This window comes from Salvelinus alpinus, chromosome 2, assembly GCF_045679555.1.
Source record: "Salvelinus alpinus chromosome 2, SLU_Salpinus.1, whole genome shotgun sequence".
Lineage (NCBI taxonomy): Eukaryota > Metazoa > Chordata > Actinopteri > Salmoniformes > Salmonidae > Salvelinus > Salvelinus alpinus.
The window spans coordinates 16,495,534-16,521,883 of NC_092087.1; the positions used below are offsets into that span (position 1 = coordinate 16,495,534).

Here is a 26,350-nt window from a genome sequence, read left to right on the forward strand (position 1 = left end):
GCTAAAAGAGGTTGGGTGGAAAAAGGACTGGGAGGGAGAAATATATTTTTGTCATGGCAAAGAAACACAAAAGGGGTGATTATACTAATTAATACAAATTTTGATCCGATTGTGCAAACAGATCCACAAGGAAGATGGATTATTTTAAATATGCTATTGGACCAAAAACGGATCTAGCTAATTAATCTCTACGGGCCAAATAATGTTGATCCACACTTTTTTTCAAAAGTATATATAATAATCTATTGAGCTCACAAGCAACGAAATAATCTATTATTATGGTGGGAGATTATAATAGGGTTTTAAGTACCTCAATGGATCGTAAAGGAAATCATTCTACAAACTATCACCCTCAAGCACTTAAGAAGATCACAAAGATCATGGATACATTAGAACTAGTTGATATATGGAGGTTGAAAAACCCTGACCTAGTGAGATATACATGGAGGAGGCTTAATCAAGCTAGCCGTCTTGATTACTTCCTTGTCTCGTTCTTGCTGGCATCAAAAGTTTAAAAAAGTATTAATAGGAGACCAGATGCGATTGGACCACCATCTAATTGGCCTCCATATAACTCTTACATATTTTCCAAGTGGACGGGGATATTGGACATTTTATCAAAGCCTATTGGGTGACAATTTATTCTTAACGAAGACAAAATAATTCATAAATTACTTTTTTTTGTACAACATAGGTACAGCAAATCTCCTTATTGTATGGGACACTTTCAGAGGTACTTTTAGAGGCCATTCAAAACAATACTCATTAAAACAAAAGCAGTTTAGGTCTTAATAAGAGATTAGACTAATAAAGGAAATGGAGGAAGTAACAGCGCAGGTAGATGGTAATGGAAACTGTACTACAGAGGCACAAAATAGGTTAGAGGAAAAACAAAAAGAAATTGAGGTACTTATTCAAGAACGATCAAGTGTAATGTTAGACAAAAATAAAGCAAATTGGATGGAAAATGGTGAAAAATGCACCAAATTTTTCTTGAATCTTCAACATAGAATTTTGGCCAATTTCTTTTTACAGAAACGTGTTACAAATGGAGTTCTCCATGATTCACCAAATTATATTTTGAAAGAGGAAACAAAATATTTTTATCATGTTTTCATTTCAGTCTCCTCCATGTCCACTGTACTTTTCAGGTTCTCAACAAGAAGGTTTGATTTCATTACTACTAAAACAGGACCCATGTGGTAAGTATAGAGATCCAGTCCATTTAAAAAACTGGAGGCCTCTAATACTTCAATGTTGTGATGTGAAAATCCTGGCGAAATGCATAGCACATAGAATAAAAAAGTTTTTTCCAGATATTGTTCATCCTGATCAGACAGGTTTTTTACATGGATGATATATTGGAGATAAGTCAATTACTTTAAATAATTGAACATTATGAAACATCGGAGATACCGGGTCTGGTCTTCAAAGCAGATTTTGAAAAGGCGTTTGATAAAGTATGACTAGAATTTATATATAAATGCCTGGATTACTTTAATGTTGGTGAATCTCTTATACAATGGGTTAAAGTTATGTACAGCAACCCCAGATGGAAATAATGGTTACTTCTCAGAAAGTTTTGAACTTTTAAGAGGAGTAAATCAAGGCTGTCCGTTGTCTCCATATCTATTTATTATGGCCATTGAAATGCTAGCTATTAAAGTTTAGATCCAACAAGAACATCAAGGGGTTAGAAATCCAGGGAATAAAAACAAAAGTGTCAATGTATGCAGATGACTCTAGTTATTTCTTAAGTCCGCATTCTGGATCCCTGCACAGTCTCATTAAAACCTAATTATGACAAGTGTACCATATTACGTATTGGATTGTTAAAAAATTGTGTTTACATTGCCTTGTGGTTTACCAATAAAATGGGCGGATGGTGAAGTAGACACACTTGGTAGTCACATCTGAAAAAATAGAAATGAACTTACCACAATCAATTTCAATAGAAAGTTTGCAAAAATAGATGAGATTCTGCAACCATGGAGAGGTAAACGCTTGTCTATTTATGGAAAATCACATTGATTAACTCTTTGGTCCTATCACAGTTTACTTACTTACTAATGGCACTGCCTACTCCAGATTACTCTTTCTTTTTTTTAATCTCATGAGCAAAAAATATTTCATTTTGGAATGCTAAGCCAGACACAATTAAACATGCCTATTTATATAATGAATATGAGTTTGGGGGGCTAAAATTATTAAATATTAAAGCTTTAAACCTCTCACTAAAAACTTCACTCATACATAATTTATACTTAAACCCCAACAGTTTCTCCAGTAGATTATTAAGCCTCATCCTTTGTTCAAAAATTACCTTTTTGACTTCATACAGATTACAACTTCTCATTTCTGACTAATTGAAAATGAAATTTTGTTTAAAGTCTTAAATAAGCCATACAAAGCTGGTTACAATTTCAGTTTTATCCCCCAGGAAAGATAGAACAATGTTATGGTTAAACTCAAATATACTGATTTAATTTAAAAAAACGTTCTTTATGGAAATTAAAAATAAAAAAAAAATATGAATGAAATTATGAATAGAAATGGAGGAGTTAAGTCACATATGCAGTTATGGAAAATATATGGGAATATCTGCTCAATCCAAATTTACAACCAACTGATTGCAGCTCTACCACAAAAATCCAAGTGGAAAAGGGAGAACGTAGGGAACTTGTTTGCCTGCCATATATTAAAGATACAAATTGGCTGAAAGGAACTGACATAAATAGAAAAATATACCAGTTTCATCTGAGGACAAAAATGTGGACAGCTGCACCATACAGGTTGCAAAATAAATGGGAGGATATTGTTGATGTACTAATTCCATGGTACATGGTTTATGAACTGGTACAAAAAACTACACGTGATTCAACACTTAGTTTTTCAATTTAAATTATTATATAAATTATTGTCACCAAAAGAATGCTATACATATGGGGCATAAAACAATATCAGTTCTGTAAATTTTGTTGCAAAGAGACAGAATCAATAGGTGCAATACCAGAATCAATGATCTATGTAGCTTGTTTCTGGTCACAGGTTCAGGAATGGTTAAAAAAATCACAACATGCACTTAAAATTAACCTTACAAATGGCAGTTTTGGGCGATTTGGAAAGCCATAGTCAGTCAATAAATAATATAATAATACTCGTAGGAAAGGTTTTCATCTTTAGTTCACAATCTGTGGATAATATACGATTAGAAAGGTTAATACATTTTGTAAAACATCACAGCACAATTGAAAAATATATGGCACATGGAAACCAAACGAGGGTGGTCTATGGTGATAGGTGGGATGGGCTGAGAGTGGCTGAGGTGTGGGTTTAAAGAGCTTATGTTCGGTAATGTATTATTGTTATGTGACTGCTTTATGTAAAATGTATGTATATGTAGCAAAAAGCTGTAAAAAAACGAAGATATTTGTCCTTGAAAGAGGGGGGGTGGTGGAGGGGTACAAAAATATATATTTACAATGACGGCCAAACCCAGATGACGTTGGGACAATTGTGCGCCGCCCTATGGGACTCCCAATCACGGCCGGATGTGATACAGCCTGGATTCGAACCAGGGACTGTAGTGACGCCTCTTGCACTGAGAGACAGTGCCTTAGACCTGTGCGTGTGTGAGTGAGAACTGTTTAACTGTACTAGAATGCTTAAAAGGCCGCCAATTTGTTTTTATATCGGTATCGTTTTTGGGGCAAGGAAAATATCGGTATCGGCCAAAAATGTAATATCGGTGCCTCCCTAGAAACAACCAGTCAAAGATGAACACTGACAGTACATCACCCAATTGTACCATTCATGAAGCCATATTACTCCATCATTAGATATCTACAGTGTAATAGTTGAAGTCTCTGTAGCTCCCAAGCCATTACTTTCAGATACTGTCTTTAAAAAAAAATGCAGTTTACTTCCATTAGTGGAAGAAAAAAATCTGCCTTCGCTCAATTTGAAATTCTTTCAATAGCAAAAGAAGACCAGCCTTCTAAATCAGCAACAGTGAAGGGCTTCCCCGTCCTGAAAAGGAGAGGAATCTTTTATCATATTGAAATGATTGATTCTATTGAAAAAGCTGGATGTTTTCTACTGAGGGGTAATAAGTGGCTTTTTATTATCTTCAGCAAGTTAGGTGAGGACACAGTCTACTTTTGCTTCCATAACTTTCATAAAAGGGACAGTGTGTGTCTCCTTTAAACAGAATATGCACTGACAGTTTTCCTTGTCACTTTGGTGTCACAGTCAACAGATTGACAATCTTGTCATCCTAGACCTAATCTTTACTATTCTGCCAATGTCCATCCATTTTCAATTCCTTTGAATGCTTTGCCTCCTAACATATAGTTTAAAAAAATTGTTTACGTGACCCATTCAAGCAATGAAAGACCTGAATGGACTACAATTTCTAAAGTGAATTAATTCCCGACAATGACCATACAAACAGGATGGTAATACACTAAATGGGGAGAGATAGGAAATGGTTTTGGATGTTGGGAGCATTGGCCTTGTGGCATTATGCTTCAGTATGTAATGAATGACGTTTCATTCTCTTCCAATGATTAAAATACAAACAAGAAGAAACATAGAAATTGACCTTGTTTAATTTTAGGTGAGCATTTATTCCAGTGCTAATGATTTGTTTCCTCTTTCTGGTCATCCATCGATCTTTTAACAATGATAATAATAATAATGTGCTGGGTGCTTATTTGTCCTATTTCACATCCGTTGACTCCAATGCTTCCCACACTTGTGTCAACTTGGCTGGGGATGTCCTTTGGGTGGTGGACTATTCTTGATACACACTGGAAACTGTTGAGCATGAAAAACCCAGCAGCGCTGCAGTTCTTGACCCAAACTGGTGCGCCTGGCACCTACTACCATACCCCATTCAAAGGCACTTAAATCTTTTGTCTTACCCATTCACCCTCTTAATGGCACACATACACAATCCATGTCTCAATTTTCTCAAAAATCCTTCTTTAACCTGTTAACAAGTGACATCAATAAGGGATCATAGTTTTCACCTGGATTCACCTGACCAGTTTGTCATGGAAAAAGCTTAAAGTTTTTAATACTTTTTGTATACTCAGTGTATATTTATCATTTGTTTATGCTGTAGTTTTGTGATTGTTGCATCCTGAATTATAGTCCTAAATAGACTTTGTTCCAGACTGTTGATATTGCTGTAAGGCAGAGTCTTTGACAAAGAACAATGTCTAACTTGTTTGTCTCAGTGGTGTTGTGACAATACTTTTTGCATATTCATGATTGACTTAGCACAGAGGCTCAGGCAATACAGCAAAGTATTATGAATGTTTTTGCATTATGCTAAGCATTATCTCTGTTAGCTATATCATACCTATTGATTGATGCTGTGTCTCGCAATCATTTTGTTTGCTGAAACGGAATCTAATTGTTGCTTTGCTAGGAAAACAAAATAATATAATAAAAAGCGAACAAGGGGTTTACCAGACATAAAACCAATTTCAAAAGTGACCCCTGAGCCGACACTTCACTATTTGAACAAGAGCCGCATTGCGAAACCATAATGGGATTTTAGAACTAAGTGTCACAAGGCGGCATGTCATTATGAAGCAGTTATATAAGCTCATTTGGTGTGCGTGTGTGAGAAAATAGTAGATGCTGTAATACAGAGAGCCAGGCAGGCAGCAGTTGTAGGGACCATTCCCCCAGGATCCATGCTAGGGAAGGGGGCTCAGCAGGAGAAGAGTGGCACACTGTACTTTGGACTTCAAACCACTCACAAATCACCAGTTAGTGATGCTGAGCTTTGCAGCTTTCAGGTGCAAGATAAAGGAGGTGCATACTGTAGTTAGTGTATATATACACACACACACATGCACAGACTAAACATTATCAATAACACAAGTATTGTAAATTATTACACATTACTTGAGCATGTATGTATTTGGCTATACTCTTACACCTGCCTTCTTTTACCTGGATTTAAAGAAGACTGCAGGAGGGGCTCCAGATAATGTATTGTGAACATGAAATATCTCCCTTCCCCTATCTAACATTTTTCCTATTGTGTCCGATATAGTACTGAGGACGCAGTACTGAAATATTCATTAGATAATACACAGATACTCGCTCACTGGGAGGGGAGCGATTTTAAAACAATGAAAATCCAGTTTAGGAGAAAGGGACAAGTGTAAAGGATACCTGTGGCCTGCTCTATTAACTCCAACTCCCTAATGTTCCCAGTTATCTAGGCCCTCCCCACAAACAGCCCTGCCCTCCTGGTTTACCTGTTTCCTGACCATGCATTATTCCCTGTGACGAGGAGGTGCTGATGATGTGAAAGTGGGGTTTAGTGGTAATTAGCTAGGAGTTCAAAACTCATTATGGAAGAACAGCAGGTGTTGTACTGGCCTCATCATACTGCCATTGTTTACAGATCGCTCGTTGCGGAAGCTTCCTTAGCCTGGCATCCTTGATCAACCAAACCTAAACTATTCGGTTTCACCAAAATAGCATTTCTCATTAATATACAATATCTCTAGGAACAACAGCTTACGATTTGTCGGATTTAATCTGTCCTTCACTATCAAATAAGCGTTTAAAATACGTTTTTACACAGGGTCTCTCATTTTCCACCTGTAGAAGTGGGAGATCATGTGAGAGATTACTCTCAAGTGACTGCGTGGTCTAGAATGGACTACAATGGTAGCCCACAGGCGGAAAATGGGATTGTTCCTAGAGATATTGAATATGTCTCTGTGGACAGGAAACTTTATTTTGGTGAAACCGAATAGTTTAGGGTTGGTTGATCAAGGACGCTGGGCTACAGAGGCTTCTGCAATGAGCCATCTAAACAAATGTTTTTAAACATTTTTATTTAACCTTTATTTAACTCGGCTCTTTGCGGGACGAAGCAAACTATAGAGCAACCAGAAACACATTTTCAGAGGCTTATTTTAGTGTATGTATGGAAGGGGTAAAGGGTAAAAACAAAAATGTATGTATTCACACACAAGCAGCTTATGAAAATGTGCTGGCAAACCTGCTGGCACCGCTGTTATATTATCTCTGTTATACAACCACCTAGACTATGGAATATAAATGCAACGTGCTGCAAGCTGACAGAGGATTACAGGCACAAACATACCGCTGCAGGTGTTGCTGCCAAAGGATAGCCACAAAATAAGTTCATGAAGCTAATGCCTTTAAGACAAACATTTGGGGAGTGATGTCGAATATAAGGTAATCCAAAACCTATGGAGTAAGGTTTTGACAGACTTGACCCACTTAAAGATCTATAGTGTTATCCATTACAGAGCTGACTATCAAATGTACAGCTAAAATCTAGATGGACATGACAATCATATGTCATCATCCCCGTTGTTTTCTAATTCTAAACTCTTTTGTTGTCGATTTTACAGTAGGATACATTTACAGTAGGCTACATTTACTAGAGGTACTGTAGAATCAGTGTAGATGACTTCTGTCATGGAATGGGTTTGTCTCTCTTGTGGAGTGGGTCCGGATCAGCATACACTATGGACTAGTACCACTCTCTTTATGAATGGACAATAGATATACAGTATTAAACAGAAATTATATTAGTATAGTTGCAGGAGATATGAGAACACAGAACAAATGGCCCATGTATTTTTACCAGTTGCAGTAGTAGAGTTGCATGAGGTGAGGCTGATTTCCAGTTTATCAGCTTCACTGTGCTTTTCAGTCAACGAGTCAGGCAGTATGTATCTCTGGAGCCCTGATCCTGTAGTTATATAGTAATGAGTCCCACTGTGGCCCACACTACACTCATCCTCCTCTTCTCCTTTCCTCTGTGTCTTCATTCCAGGAACTCATTCTCTCCTTCCCGTGCAGATGATTGATTCACGACCTGAAACAGAACTATGCGCTCTTCTCTCTCGCTGCACAGGGTTCGTTATTTCCCCCTCCTGGCTGATTACTATCAGTCTACCAGTCAGATGGAGATATTGCCTGCTCCGCTCCGAACCAACGCAGACAGGGCTGCTGCTAGAGTTGAAGCACCATGGGTACAGGGAATTTAATTACTGCTTTTGAAAGCTCTTGTAATGAACAGCAAAAAAAACAGACTTCTCTGCCAGAGTGTAGACTGTGTAGATAGCTAATGGCTCTGGCTTTTTGTGAGTTTATTAGAAAGAAAAATAATTCTGGATGCAATCATTCTGGCTCTGAAATGATACTTCAGTCTTCTCTCCTGGCCCAGAGTGCTATTCTGGGAGATGGGCTCCTCTAGACAATGGAGTGTGTTCTTTACGTGGTCTAGTCCAGGGGTAGGCAACTACACTGAACAAAAATATAAACGCAATATGCAACAACTTACACTTCTTAAAAGGAAATCAGTCAATTTATATAAATTCATTAGGCCCTAAGCTATGGATTTCACATGACTGGGAATACAGATATGCATCTGTTGGTTACAGATATCTTTAAAAAAAGGTAGGGGCGTGGATCAGAAAACCAGTCAGTATCTGGTGTGCCCACCATTTTCCTCATGCAGCGCGACACATGTCCTTCGCATAGAGTTGATCAGGCTGTTGATTGTGGCATGTGGAGTGTTGTCCCACTCCTCTTCAATGGCTTTTCGAAGTGGCTGGATATTGGCGGGGACTGGAACACACTGTCGATCCAGAGCATCCCAAACATACTCAATGGGTGACATGCTGGTGAGTATGCAGGACATCGAAGAACTGGGACATTTTCAGCTTCCAGGAATTGTGTACAGATACCTAGCTTATGCCTGCCCATACCATAACCCCACCTCCACTAAGGGGCACTCTGTTCACAATGTTGACATCAGCACACCGCTCTCCCACACGACGACATACACGTGGGTTGAGGTTGTGAGGCCGGTTGGGCATACTGCCAAATTCTCTAAAACGGCGTTGGAGGTGGCTAATGGTAGAGAAATGAACATTCAATTCTCTAGCAAAAGCTCTGATGGACCTTCCTATAGTCAGCATGCCAATTGCATGCTCCCTCAACTTGACATCTCTAGTATTGTGGTGAGTGACCGAACTGCACATTTTCGAGTGACCTTTTATTGTCTCCAGCATAAGGGGCACCTGTGTAATGTTCATGCTGTTTAATCAGCTTCTTAAAGGTCCATATACCTGAAAGGTGTGGCTTATCTTGGCAAAGGAGACTTGCTCACAAACAACAATGTAAACAAATTTAAGAGAAATATGCTTTTTGTGCATATGGAACATTTCTGTTATCTTTTATTTCAACTCATGAAACATGGGACCAAAACTGTACACGTTGTGTAATTTTTTTTGTTCAGTGTAGATTCAGCCGCGGGATGATTTTTGTCAGAGTGGATGGTCGGGGGGTTGGATCATACTGTAAGTATAATCATTTGCAAATGACCACAGTTGAGCCAAAACATACCTTGATTACATTGAGACCAGTGATGTAGTGGTAAAAAAAGTGGGTAAACTATCAACTCCAGTGGGCGATTGGGGTAAGACGAACAACCACCGATATAAACCAACACATATTACATTTTTAGAACTGTATTGTTTGATTGCACAGATTATCTTTTTTAGTGAAGGTGTTGCTTTACTCAACAGCCTCTCTGTCTGCTTGCTTTCTCTCTCTCTGTCTCCTCCTGCATTGCAGCCTGCCTCAGCCTCACCACTGTCTGTCTCATCACTACACTCTGTAAAGCTATTTTAAAAATAGATTTTTATATACATGAGAATAATATTAAATTGTCTTTATATTTAAATTGTCTTTACATTTCACTACATTTTAGGTACCATAGGCTGTCCCAACACAATTATATAAAAGTAAATTCTAACAGTGTAAAAGGCCCTTAGTTTACACTAAAATGTTGTATTCTAGACCCATTTGAAGAGAAACAAGTTATACATGTGTTTGATAAGATTACAGATTCTCTCAGGGGAACCCACATTGATCCCTGACCTGAAGTTTGGGAACCACTGTACTACTAACATCCCTCTGCTTCCTTCCTCTCTGCGTCTCCTTTTCCTCCTGCATTGCAACCTGCCTCACCACTGTCTGTCTCAGTACTCTGTAAAGCAAAGTTATTTTGTTATGAGAACTTATAGTAGCCTATCTTTTGTTAAGATTATAGCTAGCTTAATTTCAGTAAACTGCTCCTGCTGAGGTCAGGCGTTGTTTAACGTTAATTTCTAACTTCTAGCCACTTAGCTAGCTATATGTAGCGAGAGCCCTTGGCTTGAACTAACAAGTTAGCTGGCCACCTGACTGAACTATCAGCTACTATTTTTACCAACAGGAGTCGAGGGACGTTTAAAAAATGTATTTATGTCAAGCATCTCACAAACTCACTGTTTGCGGCATCTGTACTTGCCACTTTGTACTTGCCAGCGTTGATGTGGACTGAGGTAGAATGTTTCACGTCTCGGCCTGTGCCGTGGGCGAAGTTTGCCATTGGACAGAGTAGTGAATGCTCTGCTAACAAGGCAAATCCGGGGAGAGCAGGCAAACATAAGGAGCATACCTGAATCATGATTCCACTCGTTCAGATAGGCAGGCGTGATTAGAACTCAGATCAAGAATATTAGCGGTCTGAGGTTTAATCAACATTGGGAACACAATAATAACTGAGTAAACGATAACTAACTAAATAAAAAGGTGAGTAAACGCTATTTCACAAATAAAAAGTTGCGTAAATGGCGTTTATGTGTGTTTACCCTCCACTACAGCCCTGATTGAGATACGATCGCATGTCTCTCTTTTTATTTGTGGGAATACTTGGGAACAGATTTCCTAAATTCAAATAATGTTAAGCTTAATTCATAGTGATTTTACAGTCTGTTTTGCAAAAATCTTTGGGGGGGGCCCAAAAGAATCAATCGCAGCCCGGTTTTGGCCCGCGGGCCACCTGTTGCCGACCCCTGGTCTAGTCAGTGGAAAAGCAGGCTTTTGCTCAGCCGTGTTCTAATAAAGCACTTTCTTAAGTTGCTTGTTTATCTCAAATGGGTTAGGGGTCTTCCATTTAGAGAGAGTTATTCCTTCGGGTCCCATGGTTCAGAGCTTTAGACCCAGGTTAACATTTACCTAATGCCCATTAAATCTCTAGCCTGGTCCCAGATGTTTTGTGCTTTTGCCTATTCCATTGTCATTGTCAAGCCATGACAATTACATAAGGAGTTGGCAAGAGAACAGAAACAGACTGGCACCCAGGCTATTAAATATCTGCAGCGTGTTCCAAGATATTATTTACTGCTAACAATAGGTCACAAACACAGGAGATGTCCTCACATTTCTGATTTGAACCGTAATCAATAGACTCCTCTGCCTGTCTTTTGTCAGTTTAGACATTTACCTGCTTCCCAGCCGTGAGTGAAGGTTCACACTGAGCACAGCAGATGCCTCATACATCATGAATGATCGGTCTGAGTGTTGTCAGAAGAAAATGACTGTACTGTCGTGTTTACCCAATGAGATTTTTTCTCAATTCAATTACTCACCTAGATCTTTGCATTTCGGTTGCTTCCTATACAATGGCTACATGTTGTGGGGCTTTTTGGATGATAAATGTTGAAATTGCTGAAATAACGGACTGTTTTTATTGCATACACTGTACTTGTACCCAGTGGTGGAAAAAGTACTCAATTGTCATACTTGAGTAAAAGTAAAGATACCTTAATAGGAAATGACTCAAGTAAAAGTGAAAGTCACCCAGTAAAATACTACTTGAGTAAAAGTCTAAAAGTATTTGGGTTTTAAATATACTTAAGAATCAAAAGTAAATGGAATTGCTAAAATGTACTTAAGTATCAAAAGTAAAAATATATTATATTAAGCAAACCAAACGGTTTGGGGCACACTGCAACACCCAGACATCATTTACAAACAAAGCATTTGTGTTTAGTGAGTCATTCAGATCAGAGGCAGTAGGGATGACCAGGGATGTTCTCTTGATAAGTGTGTGAATTGGACCATTTTCCTGTCAAAATGTACTTTTGGGTGTCAGGGAAAATGTATGGAGTAAAAAGTATATTATTTTCTTTAGGAATGTAGTGAAGTAAAAGTTGGCAAATATATAAATTGTTAGGTACAGAAATTGTTAGGTACCCCAAAAAACGACTTAAGTAGTACTTTAAAGTATTTTTACTTCAGTACTTTACACCACTGCTTGTACCTAACAATTTTTTTGCTCCTAATACAACAACAAGATTACAACTGATTGAAATCATGTGCCTTTACAGTAGCTATTACTGCAGCTTTGGTATAATGGCTCATTTACAAAGGCCAAATGCCTTTCCTGTTTATCATTAATTTTCCCATTGTTTCCTCATGTATTCGTGATCCTTCCATTAGGACGTGTTATTTTCCTCTACCACGGAGTGAAACTCACATTGATTTTCCACCAGAGATGAGCCATAATTGTTCTTCTCTTAATAGGGACATGACTGATGACACTCCACTGAGATGTCACCTCAGTCAAATGCACTCTCCTCCTCATCCTCCCACTTTATTTCACTCTGCTTTCTACTGCCAAATCAACAGTGTTGTTCAGCAACCAGACACCCATCCAGAGAGGATCATATTTATGTATTCAGGGAACTGTATGCTCTGTTCAGAAAGAACTAAATCTGTTGCTGCTGCTGGTGGTATGAATTGTCCAAAGCTGAATAGTGTGTACGTGTTGCACCAGGGACATTTATGAACACCAATTCAGTTCCAAAAGTAATTTTTAAAAGGTTGTAAATTGCCATTCTGCCTAATAGCTAAATGAGTTACTTAGAACAGAAAACAGGAAGCTATCCTAAATTCATAAAAATCTCTATTACATTGAGACATTTGCCAGCTTGTCTTTTATTCCATGCATCTTTCCCCCGTTGCTTTCCCCACTGCTACATCCTTTTAGAGTAGTCTCTCTGAGATACAGAGAGCAGACCAAGGTGGTAAAGGGCTGTCTGACTCACTATTGAGTGAAAAGAAAGCAGCCTTCCAGATTACTGGAGAGTTCAATCTTTTTGCAGGAGAGTTATCGTGAATAATGTTGAGTCCAAAGTGACGGGCATATATGACGGGCATATTCGATAAACACATTTTGAAAACGATAAGTGCATGATGTTCCTCTGCCTATTTTGTGCATGGATTGAAAGCATTGATTTAAAAACAACAAAAATCTGCAGTTGTTAGTAATGATATGCTACATTCTTTGTCATAGCATTGCATATGCTGTATACATGCTGTATACTGTATAAGAACAGCAAGGTAATATACAATAGGCTTAGGTCATGGTGCTCTTAAGTTGTTTAGTAGTGAGGTGGAACTTGGTATCTACTGTTGTACAATGTGTACTATTGTAGCAACAATATGCTATGTCTTGGTAACAGGTGGTGTTGGTGTGATCTCCCTGTGTAGCTGAGGAGCTGCCATGCCATTCGGCTGTTTGACACTCGGGGAGAAGAAGGATTACAACAATCCCTCAGAGGTGACTGATAAATATGACCTGGGACAAATTGTCAAATCGTGAGTATTCCTTCACAATGCTTCACAATGACTCTTACATTCTATAGTCTGGGACTTTAACTAAATAGTAAAAGGATGCTTCTTCCATTCAGTATAGCTTTTAGTGAAATGTTTATTTTGTTTGCTCTTGTGTGTGGTCCTTGTTTAGGGAGGAGTTCTGTGAGATCTTCAGAGCAAAGGACAAGAACACACTCAAAATGTTTACCTGTAAAAAGTTTCTGAAAAAGGATGGGAGGAAAGTGAGAAAAGCTGCCAAGAATGAGATCCTGATCTTGAAGATGTAAGTTACATTCAGTTTGGCTTATGCATTATTTCAGAGCTTTACCCTTGGCATCTGAAATGCAACAGGAATCAAATCAAATTGTATTAGTCACATGCGCCGAATACAACATGTGTAGACCGTACAGTGAAATGCTTACTTACGAGCCCCTAACCAACAAAGCAGTTAAAAAAATTATAATTAGTAAGAATAAGAAATAAAAGTAACAAGTAATTAAAGAGCAGCAGTAAAATAACAATAATAACAATAGACGACACAACAGTGGTAGGCCTGATCATCGACAATGACGAGACAGCCTATAGGGAAGAGGTCAGAGACCTGGCCGGGTGGTGCCAGAATAGCAACCTATCCCTCAACGTAACCAAGACGAAGGAGATGATTGTGGACTACAGGAAAAGGAGGACCGAGCACGCCCCCATTCTCATCGACGGGGCTGTAGTGGAGCATGTTGAGAGCTTCAAGTTCCTTGGTGTCCACATCAACAACAAACTAGAATGGTCCAAACACACCAAGACAGTTGTGAAGAGGGCATGACAAAGCCTATTCCCCCTCAGGAAACTAAAAAGATTTGGCATGGGTCCTGAGATCCTCAAAAGGTTCTACAGCTGCAACATCGAGAGCATCCTGACCGGTTGCATCACTGCCTGGTACAGCAATTGCTTGGTCTCCGACCGCAAGGCACTACAGAGGATAGTTCGTACGGCCCAGTACATCACTGGGGCTAAGCTGCCTTCCATCCAGGACCTCTACACCAGGCGGTGTCAGAGGAAGGCCCTAAAAATTGTCAAAGACCCCAGCCACCCCAGTCATAACAAAAATCCAGAAAATCACATTGTATGATTTTTAAGTAATTCATTTGCATTTTATTGCATGACATAAGTATTTGATACATCAGAAAAGCAGAACTTAATATTTGGTACAGAAACCTTTGTTTGCAATTACAGAGATCATACGTTTCCTGTAGTTCTTGACCAGATTTGCACACACTGCAGCAGGGATTTTGGCCCACTCCTCCATACAGATCTTCTCCAGATCCTTCAGGTTTCGGGGCTGTCGCTGGGAAATACGGACTTTCAGCTCCCTCCAAAGATTTTCTATTGGGTTCAGGTCTGGAGACTGGCTAGGCCACTCCAGGACCTTGAGATGCTTCTTACAGAGCCACTCCTTAGTTGCCCTGGCTAGGTGTTTCGGGTCGTTGTCATGCTAGAAGACCCAGGCACGACCCATCTTCAATGCTCTTACTGAGGGAAGGAGGTTGTTGGCCAAGATCTCGCGATACATGGCCCCACCCATCCTCCCCTCAATACGGTGCAGTCGTCCTGTCCCCTTTCCAGAAAAGCATCCCCAAAGAATGATGTTTCCACCTCCATGCTTCACGGTTGGGATGGTGTTCTTGGGGTTGTACTCATCCTTCTTCTTCCTCCAAACACGGCGAGTGGAGTTTAGACCAAAAAGCTCTATTTTTGTCTCATCAGGCCACATGACCTTCTCCCATTCCTCCTCTGGATCATCCAGATGGTCATTGGCAAACTTCAGACGGGCCTGGACATGCGCTGGCTTGAGCAGGGGGACCTTGCGTGCGCTGCATGATTTTAATCCATGACGGCGTAGTGTGTTACTAATGGTTTTCTTTGAGACTGTGGTCCCAGCTCTCTTCAGGTCATTGACCAGGTCCTGACGTATAGTTCTGGGCTGATCCCTCACCTTCCTCATGATCATTGATGCCCCACGAGGTGAGATCTAGCATGGAGCCCCAGACCGAGGGTGATTGACCGTCATCTTGAACTTCTTCCATTTTCTAATAATTGCGCCAACAGTTGTTGCCTTCTCACCAAGCTGCTTGCCTATTGTCCTGTAGCCCATCCCAGCCTTGTGCAGGTCTACAATTTTATCCCTGATGTCCTTACACAGCTCTCTGGTCTTGGCCATTGTGGAGAGGTTGGAGTCTGTTTGATTGAGTGTGTGGACAGGTGTCTTTTATACAGGTAACGAGTTCAAACAGGTGCAGTTAATACAGGTAATGAGTGGAGAACAGGAGGGCTTCTTAAAGAAAAACTAACAGGTCTGTGAGAGCTGGAATTCTTACTGGTTGATAGGTGATCAAATACTTATGTCATGCAATAAAATGCTAATTAATTACTTAAAAATCATACAATGAGATTTTCTGGATTTTTGTTTTAGATTCCGTCTCTCACAGTTGAAGTGTACCTATGATAAAAATTACAGACCTCTACATGCTTTGTAAGTAGGAAAACCTGCAATATCGGCAGTGTATCAAATACTTGTTCTCCCCACTGTAGGTGTTCCTTTTGTCCAGGTGGGAAAGGGCAGTGTGGAGTGCAATAGAGATTGCAGCATCTGTGGATCTGTTAGGGCGGTATGCAAATTGGAGTGGGTCTAGGGTTTCTGGGATAATGATGTTGATGTGAGCCATGACCAGCCTTTCAAAGCACTTCATTGCTATAGACGTGAGTGCTACGGGTCGGTAGTCATTTAGGCAGGTTACCTTAGTGTTCTTGGGCACAGGGACTATTGTGGTCTGCTTAAAACATGTTGGTATTACAGACTCGGACAGGGAGAGGTTGAAAATGTCAGTGAAGACACTTGCCAGTTGGTCAGTCAATGCTCGCAGTACACGTCCTGGTAATCCATCTGGCCCTGCGGCCTTGTGAATGTTGACCTGTTTAAAGGTCTTAATCACATCGACTGCGTAGAGCGTGATCACACAGTCATCCGGAACAGCTGGTGCTCTCATGCGTGTTTCAGTGTTATTTGCCTCGAAGCGAGCATAGAAGTAGTTTAGCTCGTCTAGTAGGCTCGTGTCACTGGGCAGCTCTCGGCTGTGCTTCCCTTTGTAGTCTGTAATGGTTTGCAAGCCCTGCCACATCCAACCCGCATAGCGGGACCAAAGATTGCCCGTTTGCTAGCAGAATGGAAGGAATACAAAATGCATTAATCATTTTGTGTTAAAATTTCACATTTATGCAATTGAAATGGAAAAAACACCATAGAGGTAGTTAACAGAAATTACTTAATAACTGTTACTAATTACTGAAGTTACACATACTGTTCCCATAACATCCCCATTACGTTCCCATAACACCACTCCTGTTCAGATTGAATTCTCCATTAGCCTTTAACAATGGAAAGTTCTTCGACTACCATAAACTCTGAAGCAAGCAAAGGAAATGTACCTTTTCTAGTTACAGTAACGCAATATCTCTTTAGCAGTCTAGTCTGAAATAAGCATGGAGTAGGATCTGTAATGAGAGCCACAGACCCCAATCTGTAATTGAAAAAAATATATATTCAAATGTAATTAAAATACTTAGGTGATTAAATTAATTTAGACATTAACTTAAATTTTTGAATAGAATATGCCAATCAAAATTCCTTGAAAGACCAAATAAAATGTCTTATTAGCACACATTAGTTTACTGCTGTAAGGAGACCGATCTCTAGATTTAATTAATTCATCCAAATTTCACAGGAATTGAAAATGGTCCACTTTCCATACAGATCAAAATATCATCAAGTCACTCATACAATATCACAAGTAATGTCCATTTTTGTCTATACTGATTTTATTCAATGCATGAGTAGGCATTTCATAATCTGAATTTAACTTGAATGGGAAAAGGTCCAATTCTCTAATGGTTATTAAATCATTAAACTACTAATAAATTTGATCAAATGTTATGTCTTAATGATACCTAGTTAATCTTGGTTTAAAATTGCTCATTATATGACTTTGTTTTTCTCTGTTTACACCTGTGTCTCCCTCCCTCTTTCACAGGGTTAAACATCATAACATCCTCCAGCTGGTTGATGTCTTTGAAACTAGGAAGGAGTACTTCCTCTTCCTGGAGCTGTGAGTGTTATTGGAGGTTATTGAGTGACATTGGTTAGGGCTTTTTATTTGTTCTCTTGAAGTCATCATGGTTCCGTTCCAATGATTACACCATTAGGGAGTGTACCTATGTCCTGCAGACTTGCCAATGCATACTTCCCTTTCTCAACCCCTGTGTGAAATGTTTATTTTCCATATTCTCCTGGAGAATCTCATTTTAGTAAACTCATCTGAGAGTTGATTTTTATTTCTTGAATTTTGCAAGAGGCCAATTTAGAAATATGACACATGACAGTGGTTTTCTCTGGATGTTGTTATCTGCAGAGCTACAGGCAGAGAGGTCTTTGACTGGATCTTAGACCAAGGCTACTACTCAGAGAGGGACACCAGCAACGTTGTCAGACAGGTGTTGGAAGCCGTGGCCTATCTGCACTCCCAGAGAATCGTCCACAGGAACCTCAAGGTATACTGCACACTCAGCACACTGCCCCCATCTGGTGTTTCATAGAGGTTATTACACCATAGGCCACTCACTCGGGTGACAGCATTAGAAATAAGAAATGTAGCTACTTTGCCCTCTGCATTAAAAGAACATGAATTATATGGCACCCTGAGTAATTGTCCAACCTGCCAATTATGTATATTTTTGTCATTCTTTCTGCTTACCAAAAAGATCTATTCAGAAGTACACTTTGTTTTGTCTCACACAGCTGGAGAACTTGGTGTACTTCAATCGCCTGAAGCACTCCAAAATAGTGATCAGTGACTTCCACCTGGCCAAGCTGGAGAACGGACTCATTAAGGACCCCTGTGGAACGCCAGAGTACCTTGGTGAGTTGTTAGGGAAGGGGGCAGATCATAGACGTATGGGGGCAAATGGGTTTGACATGACAGTAATGGTGTTTGGACAACTTTAGAGCTATATACTATGTTGCTACCTCCTGAGCATTCCAATTTTCTATTCATGAATATTGGATTGTGTGTGTCTTACTGCAGCTCCTGAGGTGGTGGGACGTCAGAGGTATGGAAGGCCAGTGGACTGCTGGGCCATCGGGGTCATTGTGTATATTCTGTGAGTGTTCTCTATCACCTCAGTTCACTAGAGTTTACAGTGTCTTGCCCATACAGTACTCATGTTATCGTCCATCTCAGGTGACTATCAACTCTGTCTTGTTTTCTCTTTCTCCAGCCTGTCTGGAAACCCCCCTTTCTATGACGAAATGGAAGATGACGACTATGATAATCACGACAAGAATCTTTTCCGCAAGATTCTGTCAGGAGACTATGAGTTTGACTCACCGTACTGGGATGATATCTCTGACTCAGGTATAAAACACTATAATTCGAGATCAAATCAAAATGCAGTACTACGTAGCACATTTAGGAACCAGTAGATGGGAAAAGGAAGGTTTTTAGTCGTGTCTACTTCTGTTGCACCAGAAGAAAGAGAAGATGTATATAAATACCTCGACTAACCTGTACCCCCGCACAGTGACTCGATACCGGTACCCTCTGTATATAGCCTCGTTATTGTTACTCTTTTATTTTTTTACTTTAGTTTATTTAGTAAATATTTTTCTTAACTCCATTGTTAGTTAAGGTCTTGTAAGTAAGCATATCACAGTAAGTTCTACACTTGTTGTATTCAGCGCATGTGACAAATAACATTTTATTAAATGTTTTTATTTGTTGTACAGCAAAAAGCCTGGTGGCAAGTCTGATGGAAGTGGAGCAGGATCAAAGACTGACTGCACAGGAGGCCATCAACCATGAATGGTATGGATCGATCCAAGATTAAAATACATAACAATTTTTGTCTTAAGTGTACAGTGTGTGTATGTGTTTTGATTGGTTTTCTGTTTACCTGTCCCTTGTTTCAGGATTTCTGGGAATGCAGCGTCCGATAAGAACATCAGGGATGGAGTGTGTGGGCAAATTGAAAAGAACTTTGCCAAAGCCAAGTGGAAGGTATTCTTCCTTTCTGTCAAACAAACATTTTTTGGTACATTTTACAATCATTGTTTAACTTGGCTGCCCTGCATAATGTATGAATGTTGTACATATGAAGTTCTATTCATTCACTGCACAGATTCTTCACTTAGATGATAGCGTTCTAAAAATATCTTTCTATGGTCTTGTTCTTCCACAGAAAGCTGTACGGGTCACAACAATGATGAAGATGCTTCGAGCTCCAGAACAGAGGGACTCAGGGGCCTCCAGCCCGGTTCCAGGGGGCTCTACATGCCCTGTCACCTCCAGCAACACTCCAGTACACTCAGCTGATGCTCCTGAGGGCACCCCTGTCAGCACAGAGGCCACGGTCACCCTCCAGGTCCCTGACTCACAGAATTCACACGCCATCATCACTCCTGATGAGCCAGATCCCCTGCAACGGTGTAACGGGGACGCCGCAGTGCCCCTCCAAACACCCCCACAAACACAGGACGATCAGAATGGCTAGACAGAGCAGCACCAGTACAACCCCACCACACACACCCTGTTAATAACACTCCGCCCCACACTCCCCCTTGCAGCATTAGTGCAGCAACATCTCACTCGGTCTGTTATATCTGTGATTGTTTGAGATGGTCTGTCTATCTTAAGCATTGTTTTCTCTCACTATTTTCCCCTCCAGTTTTAAGGATACTCATCCTTTTGAAAATGGTTCAAAGTGTGTGAGGAATACTAATTGTTTTGAGCAGGTCTAGGAAATGTCTCGGTCTCAAACTTTCTCTTCAATTAATTACTTTTAATTTCATGGAAATCTCAATTCTAGAAATGTATCTGTCTGAATCTGAATCACGCCTTTAGTGCAGTTCTTAGACACCTACAGTACATGTTTGTAATGTCCTGCCTCCTTGGTTCCATCTCTTAGAGAGGCCATTTCTAAATCTGTTTGCTACTGTACCCTAGTCGATATGTTAGTGAGAAATGATCCTCAAAGCAACTAATAACTGCATATATTGTCTTTATACTCCAGTTTATGAAAAGACGAAAGAAACCTGTGAGAAAGTCTGTCTGGTTGATTCATGGTCCCAATAAAATAATGTACAGGCCTTTATTAAGATTTTGTAAATAGTAGCTCATGTTGTATGTAATTAGTTTAAGGTAGTGTCAAGCCTGTTACACGGTGTGGTATCTATGTTTTAAGCATCTTTTAGCTGAGCTGAAGGGTTGCCAAAGTATTAGGTAAATCTATGAATTGAGAAATATTGGTAATGCTGTATAAAACAGACTTTTTTGAATTACTTTAATTGTGACTGATCAGTATGAGTTTTTTCCCCCATATGCCATAACCAGCTAATTTAACCTTACTGCTTTTCATGATGACATTCGTCATTGTTTAAAAAATTGGTTCCTATGGAGGTATGGGACAGTAGAAAATATTTGTAATTTACAGATTATACACTTGACACATTATTGTTTTTTCCTCTTTTCCCATGAATACCTGTAAAGCGGAAAAATATATTCTTAATTCACTTATTCATATCATGGGAGCCACCACACAAGTATGTGACAAATCAAAGCAATGATTTTATCAAGCCTCACACATTTAAAAGTATGCTACAAGGTTAATGTATGCTATTATAAGTATGCTATTATTATGTATTTATTTAGCGACTACATTTTCTTGTATTTTCAGTAACGTCCCTCATATTTTGTTTCTGTATTCCTTGACTGAAATCTATAATAAAATGAATGGTGATTCACAAGTTATATTTTTGATGCACAATGTATACCAACATATCATCCTCATTTCATTCCATCACATCCTGCATCGAGGATGCTGAAATTACACACACAAAAAGTGAATTCTAGCTAGCTAGCAAGCGAGTTATGTGATTGTCTTTACTGGATGCACTGAGAAAGTTGACTAACGTTTGATATACTTAATTTTGAGACTTATAACTAAGTTAATATATAACATAAGTTATATGATATATCAAATTGTATTAGTCACATGCGGCGAATACAACTGGTGTAGACCTTACAGTGAAATGCTTACTTACGAGCCCCTAACCAATTTAAGCCGTTTTCCATGTGTTAATATAATCATATTCATCTGTGGTGTTTTGTTGTTACATTAGCTATCTAAGGTAACAGGTTGAGGTTTGTCACAAAACATGATATGCTAAGGCTGGTGGGTTAGCCTGGCTGTAAATTGCCAAGTTGATGGTAACAACGATGAGTCTGTTTTTTAGTTTCCATTTACTCGTAGAATTTGATATTTTTCTGGCCTCCTGCTCCACTTCATCCAAGTGCCCCATTCTCCACAGGGTAAAATAGTTTTGGTTGGCTAGCTATCTAGATTGTTACAGAAACTTGCGAGCAGAGATGGAAATTAAGCTAGCCTAAGGCTACTATTCTGACTGGGCTATTAGAAAAAGTGCAAAACTAGCCTGCCAGGCCAGTGAAATTGTATATTTTTAAACATCCCATGGCACAGATTTTCAACCTGAATGTTACCGGCCTCGTAGAAATTGCTGTCTCCAAAAGCCCACCTGGCAAGTGCGCAAAACCCTTAAATTTCATCCTTGCTTGCAAGCATCCGATTAGTATGAAAGGAACAGCAACTAATGTCAAATGGCGCCAAATAACATTACCTACGCTGCTCTCGCTCGAGAGCTTGCGTCGTTCGAACACCTTTGCCGAGCGAGTTTATCAAAGAAAAGTTAACATTTCTTGAGTTTATCTAGCGCATCGTTTTTTGAGTAAAGTTGATTTAAGCTGTTTTCCAGCGCACTGATATATTTATCAATTCTAGCATTTATGTTTATGGTTTTGACCAATAATTTATATATACACTAGATGACTGATGGGAGCGCAGTTTTGAAGCCACCCATAGAGATAGATGGAGGACGTATCAATTCAATTCAATTCAAGGGGCTTTATTGGCATGGGAAACATGTGTTAACATTGCCAAAGCAAGTGAGGTAGATAATATACAAAAGTCAAATAAACAATAAAAATGAACAGTAAACATTACACATACAGAAGTTTCAAAACAATAAAGACATTACAAATGTCATATTATATATATGCAGTGTTGTAACAATGTACAAATGGTTAAAGCACACAAGTTAAAATAAATAAACATAAATATGGGTTGTATTTACAATGGTGTTTGTTCTTCACTGGTTGCCCTTTTCTTGTGGCAACAGGTCACAAATCTTGCTGCTGTGATGGCACACTGTGGAATTTCACCCAGTAGATATGGGAGTTTATCAAAATTGGATTTGTTTTCGAATTCTTTGTGGATCTGTGTAATCTGAGGGAAATATGTCTCTCTAATATGGTCATACATTGGGCAGGAGGTTAGGAAGTGCAGCTCAGTTTCCACCTCATTTTGTGGGCAGTGAGCACATAGCCTGTCTTCTCTTGAGAGCCATGTCTGCCTACGGCGGCCTTTCTCAATAGCAAGGCTATGCTCACTGAGTCTGTACATAGTCAAAGCTTTCCTTAAGTTTGGGTCAGTCACAGTGGTTAGGTATTCTGCCACTGTATACTCTCTGTTTAGGGCCAAATAGCATTCTAGTTTGCTCTGTTTTTTTGTTAATTCTTTCCAATGTGTCAAGTAATTATCTTTTTGTTTTCTCATGATTTGGTTGGGTCTAATTGTGCTGTTGTCCTGGGGCTCTGTGGGGTGTGTTTGTGTTTGTGAACAGAGCCCTAGGACCAGCTTGCTTAGGGGACTCTTCTCCAGGTTCATCTCTCTGTAGGTGATGGCTTTGTTATGGAAGGTTTGGGAATCGCTTCCTTTTAGGTGGTTGTAGAATTTAACGGCTCTTTTCTGGATTTTGATAATTAGTGGGTATCGGCCTAATTCTGCTCTGCATGCATTATTTGGTGTTCTACGTTGTACACGGAGGATATTTTTGCAGAATTCTGCATGCAGAGTCTCAATTTGGTGTTTGTCCCATTTTGTGAAATCTTGGTTGGTGAGCGGACCCCAGACCTCACAACCATAAAGGGCAATGGGCTCTATGACTGATTCAAGTATTTTTAGCCAGATCCTAATTGGTATGTTGAAATTTATGTTCCTTTTGATGGCATAGAATGCCCTTCTTGCCTTGTCTCTCAGATCGTTCACAGCTCTGTGGAAGCTACCTGTGGTGCTGATGTTTAGGCCGAGGTATGTATAGTTTTTTGTGTGCTCTAGGGCAACGGTGTCTAGATGGAATTTGTGGTCCTGGCGACTGGACCTTTTTTGGAACACCATTATTTTGGTCTTACTGAGATTTACTGTCAGGGCCCAGGTCTGACAGAATCTGTGCAGAAGATCTAGGTGCTGCTGTAGGCCCTCCTTGGTATCTCTATCTGTGCCATTATAGCGTCTGTAACAGCCTCAATGGCGCTGTCCATGCTATCTCCATTTTGAATGAATAAATGTTCTTCTTCATGATTAGCTGATCCCTCCTGAGGCACCAGTTGGACAGCAGGGTCACCAGGAGGGTTCAGCCAATGAAGTAGGAAGTCCCACCCAGTTGACTACATTAAAATGGTGGAAACCATCAATGGCTCTGTCCATGCTGGAAGGGCCCTTTGGCCACTAGAGGCCTCTATCATTCTCTATTAAGCAACAGCACCTCCATCTTGGTACTCCATTGTAAAAAAAAATATTTTGGAAGCTGTAGAAAATAATTTATTAATGTATACAATTATTTTTTCCTCATGTATTCTATTGCAGACACATTAATACATACTTTTACATTCTATTATGTGAACTAAAAATACAAATTTAAGTATAAAAAAGATCTAGAAACATTTTTAGAAAGTTCAAATGTTACTGTCCCACTACAAATGGAGGACTGCTTCTTGGTTCTGACTAGAGGGAGTACAGCTACAACCAGAACTGACTTTTTCATAGCAGGTTAGGAGAATTTATGCAGCAGGTTAGGTTAATTATTGTAGCAGGTTAGGAGACTTAGGTTAAGGGTAGGAAAAGGATCAGGAATGTTGTTATATAAATTCAACAAAAGACAATAATAAGTTAATTTGACAAAGGACAAATCAGTTGAAATCGCACTGTGGATGTATTTGATTCTATAACTGCATTGGGGGCATACATATATTTCACTGTACAGCCTTACCTATGGACTGTGGATCAATGAAATGGTATATCAGCCTATTCAGTGACACCCACAGAACACAACTTTGAAGAGTTTACACACATATTAGCATCGTAGCTCTTATTGTAGGACTTTGACTGTGGGAAATCACCTCAATATTCAGCCTATTGACTGGTGAGCTAATGTTGCTCATTTCACAGTAGTGTCATTTCACAGTGGTGTCAAAGTCCTGCAATAACAGTTATGACCTTAATATTTGTGTAAGCTCTTCACAGTTGTATTCTGTGGGTGTCACTGAGTAGGCTGATATCTATGGATCTTGGGTCCATTAAACGGGGTATGGCATTGCACATTGCAATATGAATGTCTAATACACTCAATAGACTGACTGGTGAGGGGATTTCCCACAGCCAAGGTCCTACAATATGTGTTACTACTGCTTCACAGTTGTGTTCTCTGGTGTCACTGAGTATGCTGATACCCAATTTCATGGACCCAAGATCCATAGGTAAGGCTGTACATTGCAATATGAACGTTCAATACACAGTACGTTGACTGGTGAGCTAATGGAGCTCCCGAGTGGCGCAGCGGTCTAAGGCGCCGCATCTCAGTGCTAGAGGTGTCACTACAGACCCTAGTTTGATTCCAGGCTATATCACAACTGGCTGTGATTGGGAGTCACATAGGGCAGTGCACAATTGGCCCAGTGTTGTTAGTGTTTGACCAGGGTAGGGTGCCATTGTAAATAAGAATTTGTTCTTAACTGACTTTCCTAGTTAAATAAAGGTTATAAAATGTTACTCATTTCACAGTGGTGTGAAAGTCCTGCGCTATGATGCTAATATTTCTCTAAACTCTTCACAGTTGGATTCTGGATTGATACCCCATTTCATGGACCCAAGATCCATAGGTAAGGCTGTGCATTGCGATATGAATGGTCATTATACACAATAGGCTGAATAATGACTTGATTTCAACACAGTTAAAGTCCTGCAATTAGAGCTACGACCATAGCCAAGGCTGTACAATGCATTCAATACATTCACAGTGCGATTTCAACGGATTGTTATTTTTTGGTAAAATTAAATAATTGTGTTTTGTTCAATTTATATAACAACATTCCAAACTTGTTAAGCATTTTCTAGTCCAAATATGGCATGATTCGACTATTTGTAGTCAATCAACAGAAGTCAATGATGATTTAATTGACCAATAAATACAAAATTAGCTGAAATCGCACTGTGGATGTATTAGACTTCTGAATTGCTTTGGTGTCATGCAGTCGAGGCGTGATATTGATCAACCAATGGTGTGTTAGATACCAGCCATGGACGTTTGACACCCCCTCATTTCCATATGGGATAAAGAAATACAGGAATAAATATATAAATGAATAAAATTAATGAAAATTTGAATAATTAGATAAAACATACATAATTAAAAACATACATTTGAGTCAGTATTTTAGCTTTTTTTATGTGTGGATGTATTTATTTATACTGAACAAATATATACACTCAACATGCAACAATTTCAAAGATTTTACTGAGTTACAGTTCATATAAACAATTCAGTCAATTAAAATGAATTCATTAGGCCCTAATGTATGGATTTCACGACTGGGAATACAGATATGCATCTGTT

General features: G+C 39.4%; 1 protein-coding gene across 3 annotated transcripts in view; it reads left to right on the forward strand.

Moving 5' to 3' along the window:
* LOC139554847 (caM kinase-like vesicle-associated protein) overlaps positions 1 to 21,353 on the forward strand; it is a 40,697-nt gene extending 19,344 nt beyond the window's left edge. The window contains exons 1-11 of one of the 3 annotated variants that reach the window (XM_071368038.1): positions 9,352 to 9,374; positions 13,371 to 13,506; positions 13,655 to 13,786; positions 17,583 to 17,657; positions 17,961 to 18,099; positions 18,347 to 18,467; positions 18,633 to 18,708; positions 18,826 to 18,962; positions 19,334 to 19,412; positions 19,517 to 19,604; positions 19,786 to 21,353. In XM_071368038.1, coding sequence (XP_071224139.1) covers positions 13,412 to 13,506; positions 13,655 to 13,786; positions 17,583 to 17,657; positions 17,961 to 18,099; positions 18,347 to 18,467; positions 18,633 to 18,708; positions 18,826 to 18,962; positions 19,334 to 19,412; positions 19,517 to 19,604; positions 19,786 to 20,097 — 1,254 coding nt within the window. In that variant the 5' untranslated portion in view covers positions 9,352 to 9,374; positions 13,371 to 13,411 and the 3' untranslated portion in view covers positions 20,098 to 21,353. Of the gene's footprint in view, positions 1 to 9,351; positions 9,375 to 13,370; positions 13,507 to 13,654; positions 13,787 to 17,582; positions 17,658 to 17,960; positions 18,100 to 18,346; positions 18,468 to 18,632; positions 18,709 to 18,825; positions 18,963 to 19,333; positions 19,413 to 19,516; positions 19,605 to 19,785 lie in introns of those variants that run through there. The other 2 variants (XM_071368028.1, XM_071368049.1) reach the window with 2 other exon arrangements.
* The last annotated feature ends 4,997 nt before the right edge of the window (positions 21,354 to 26,350 follow it).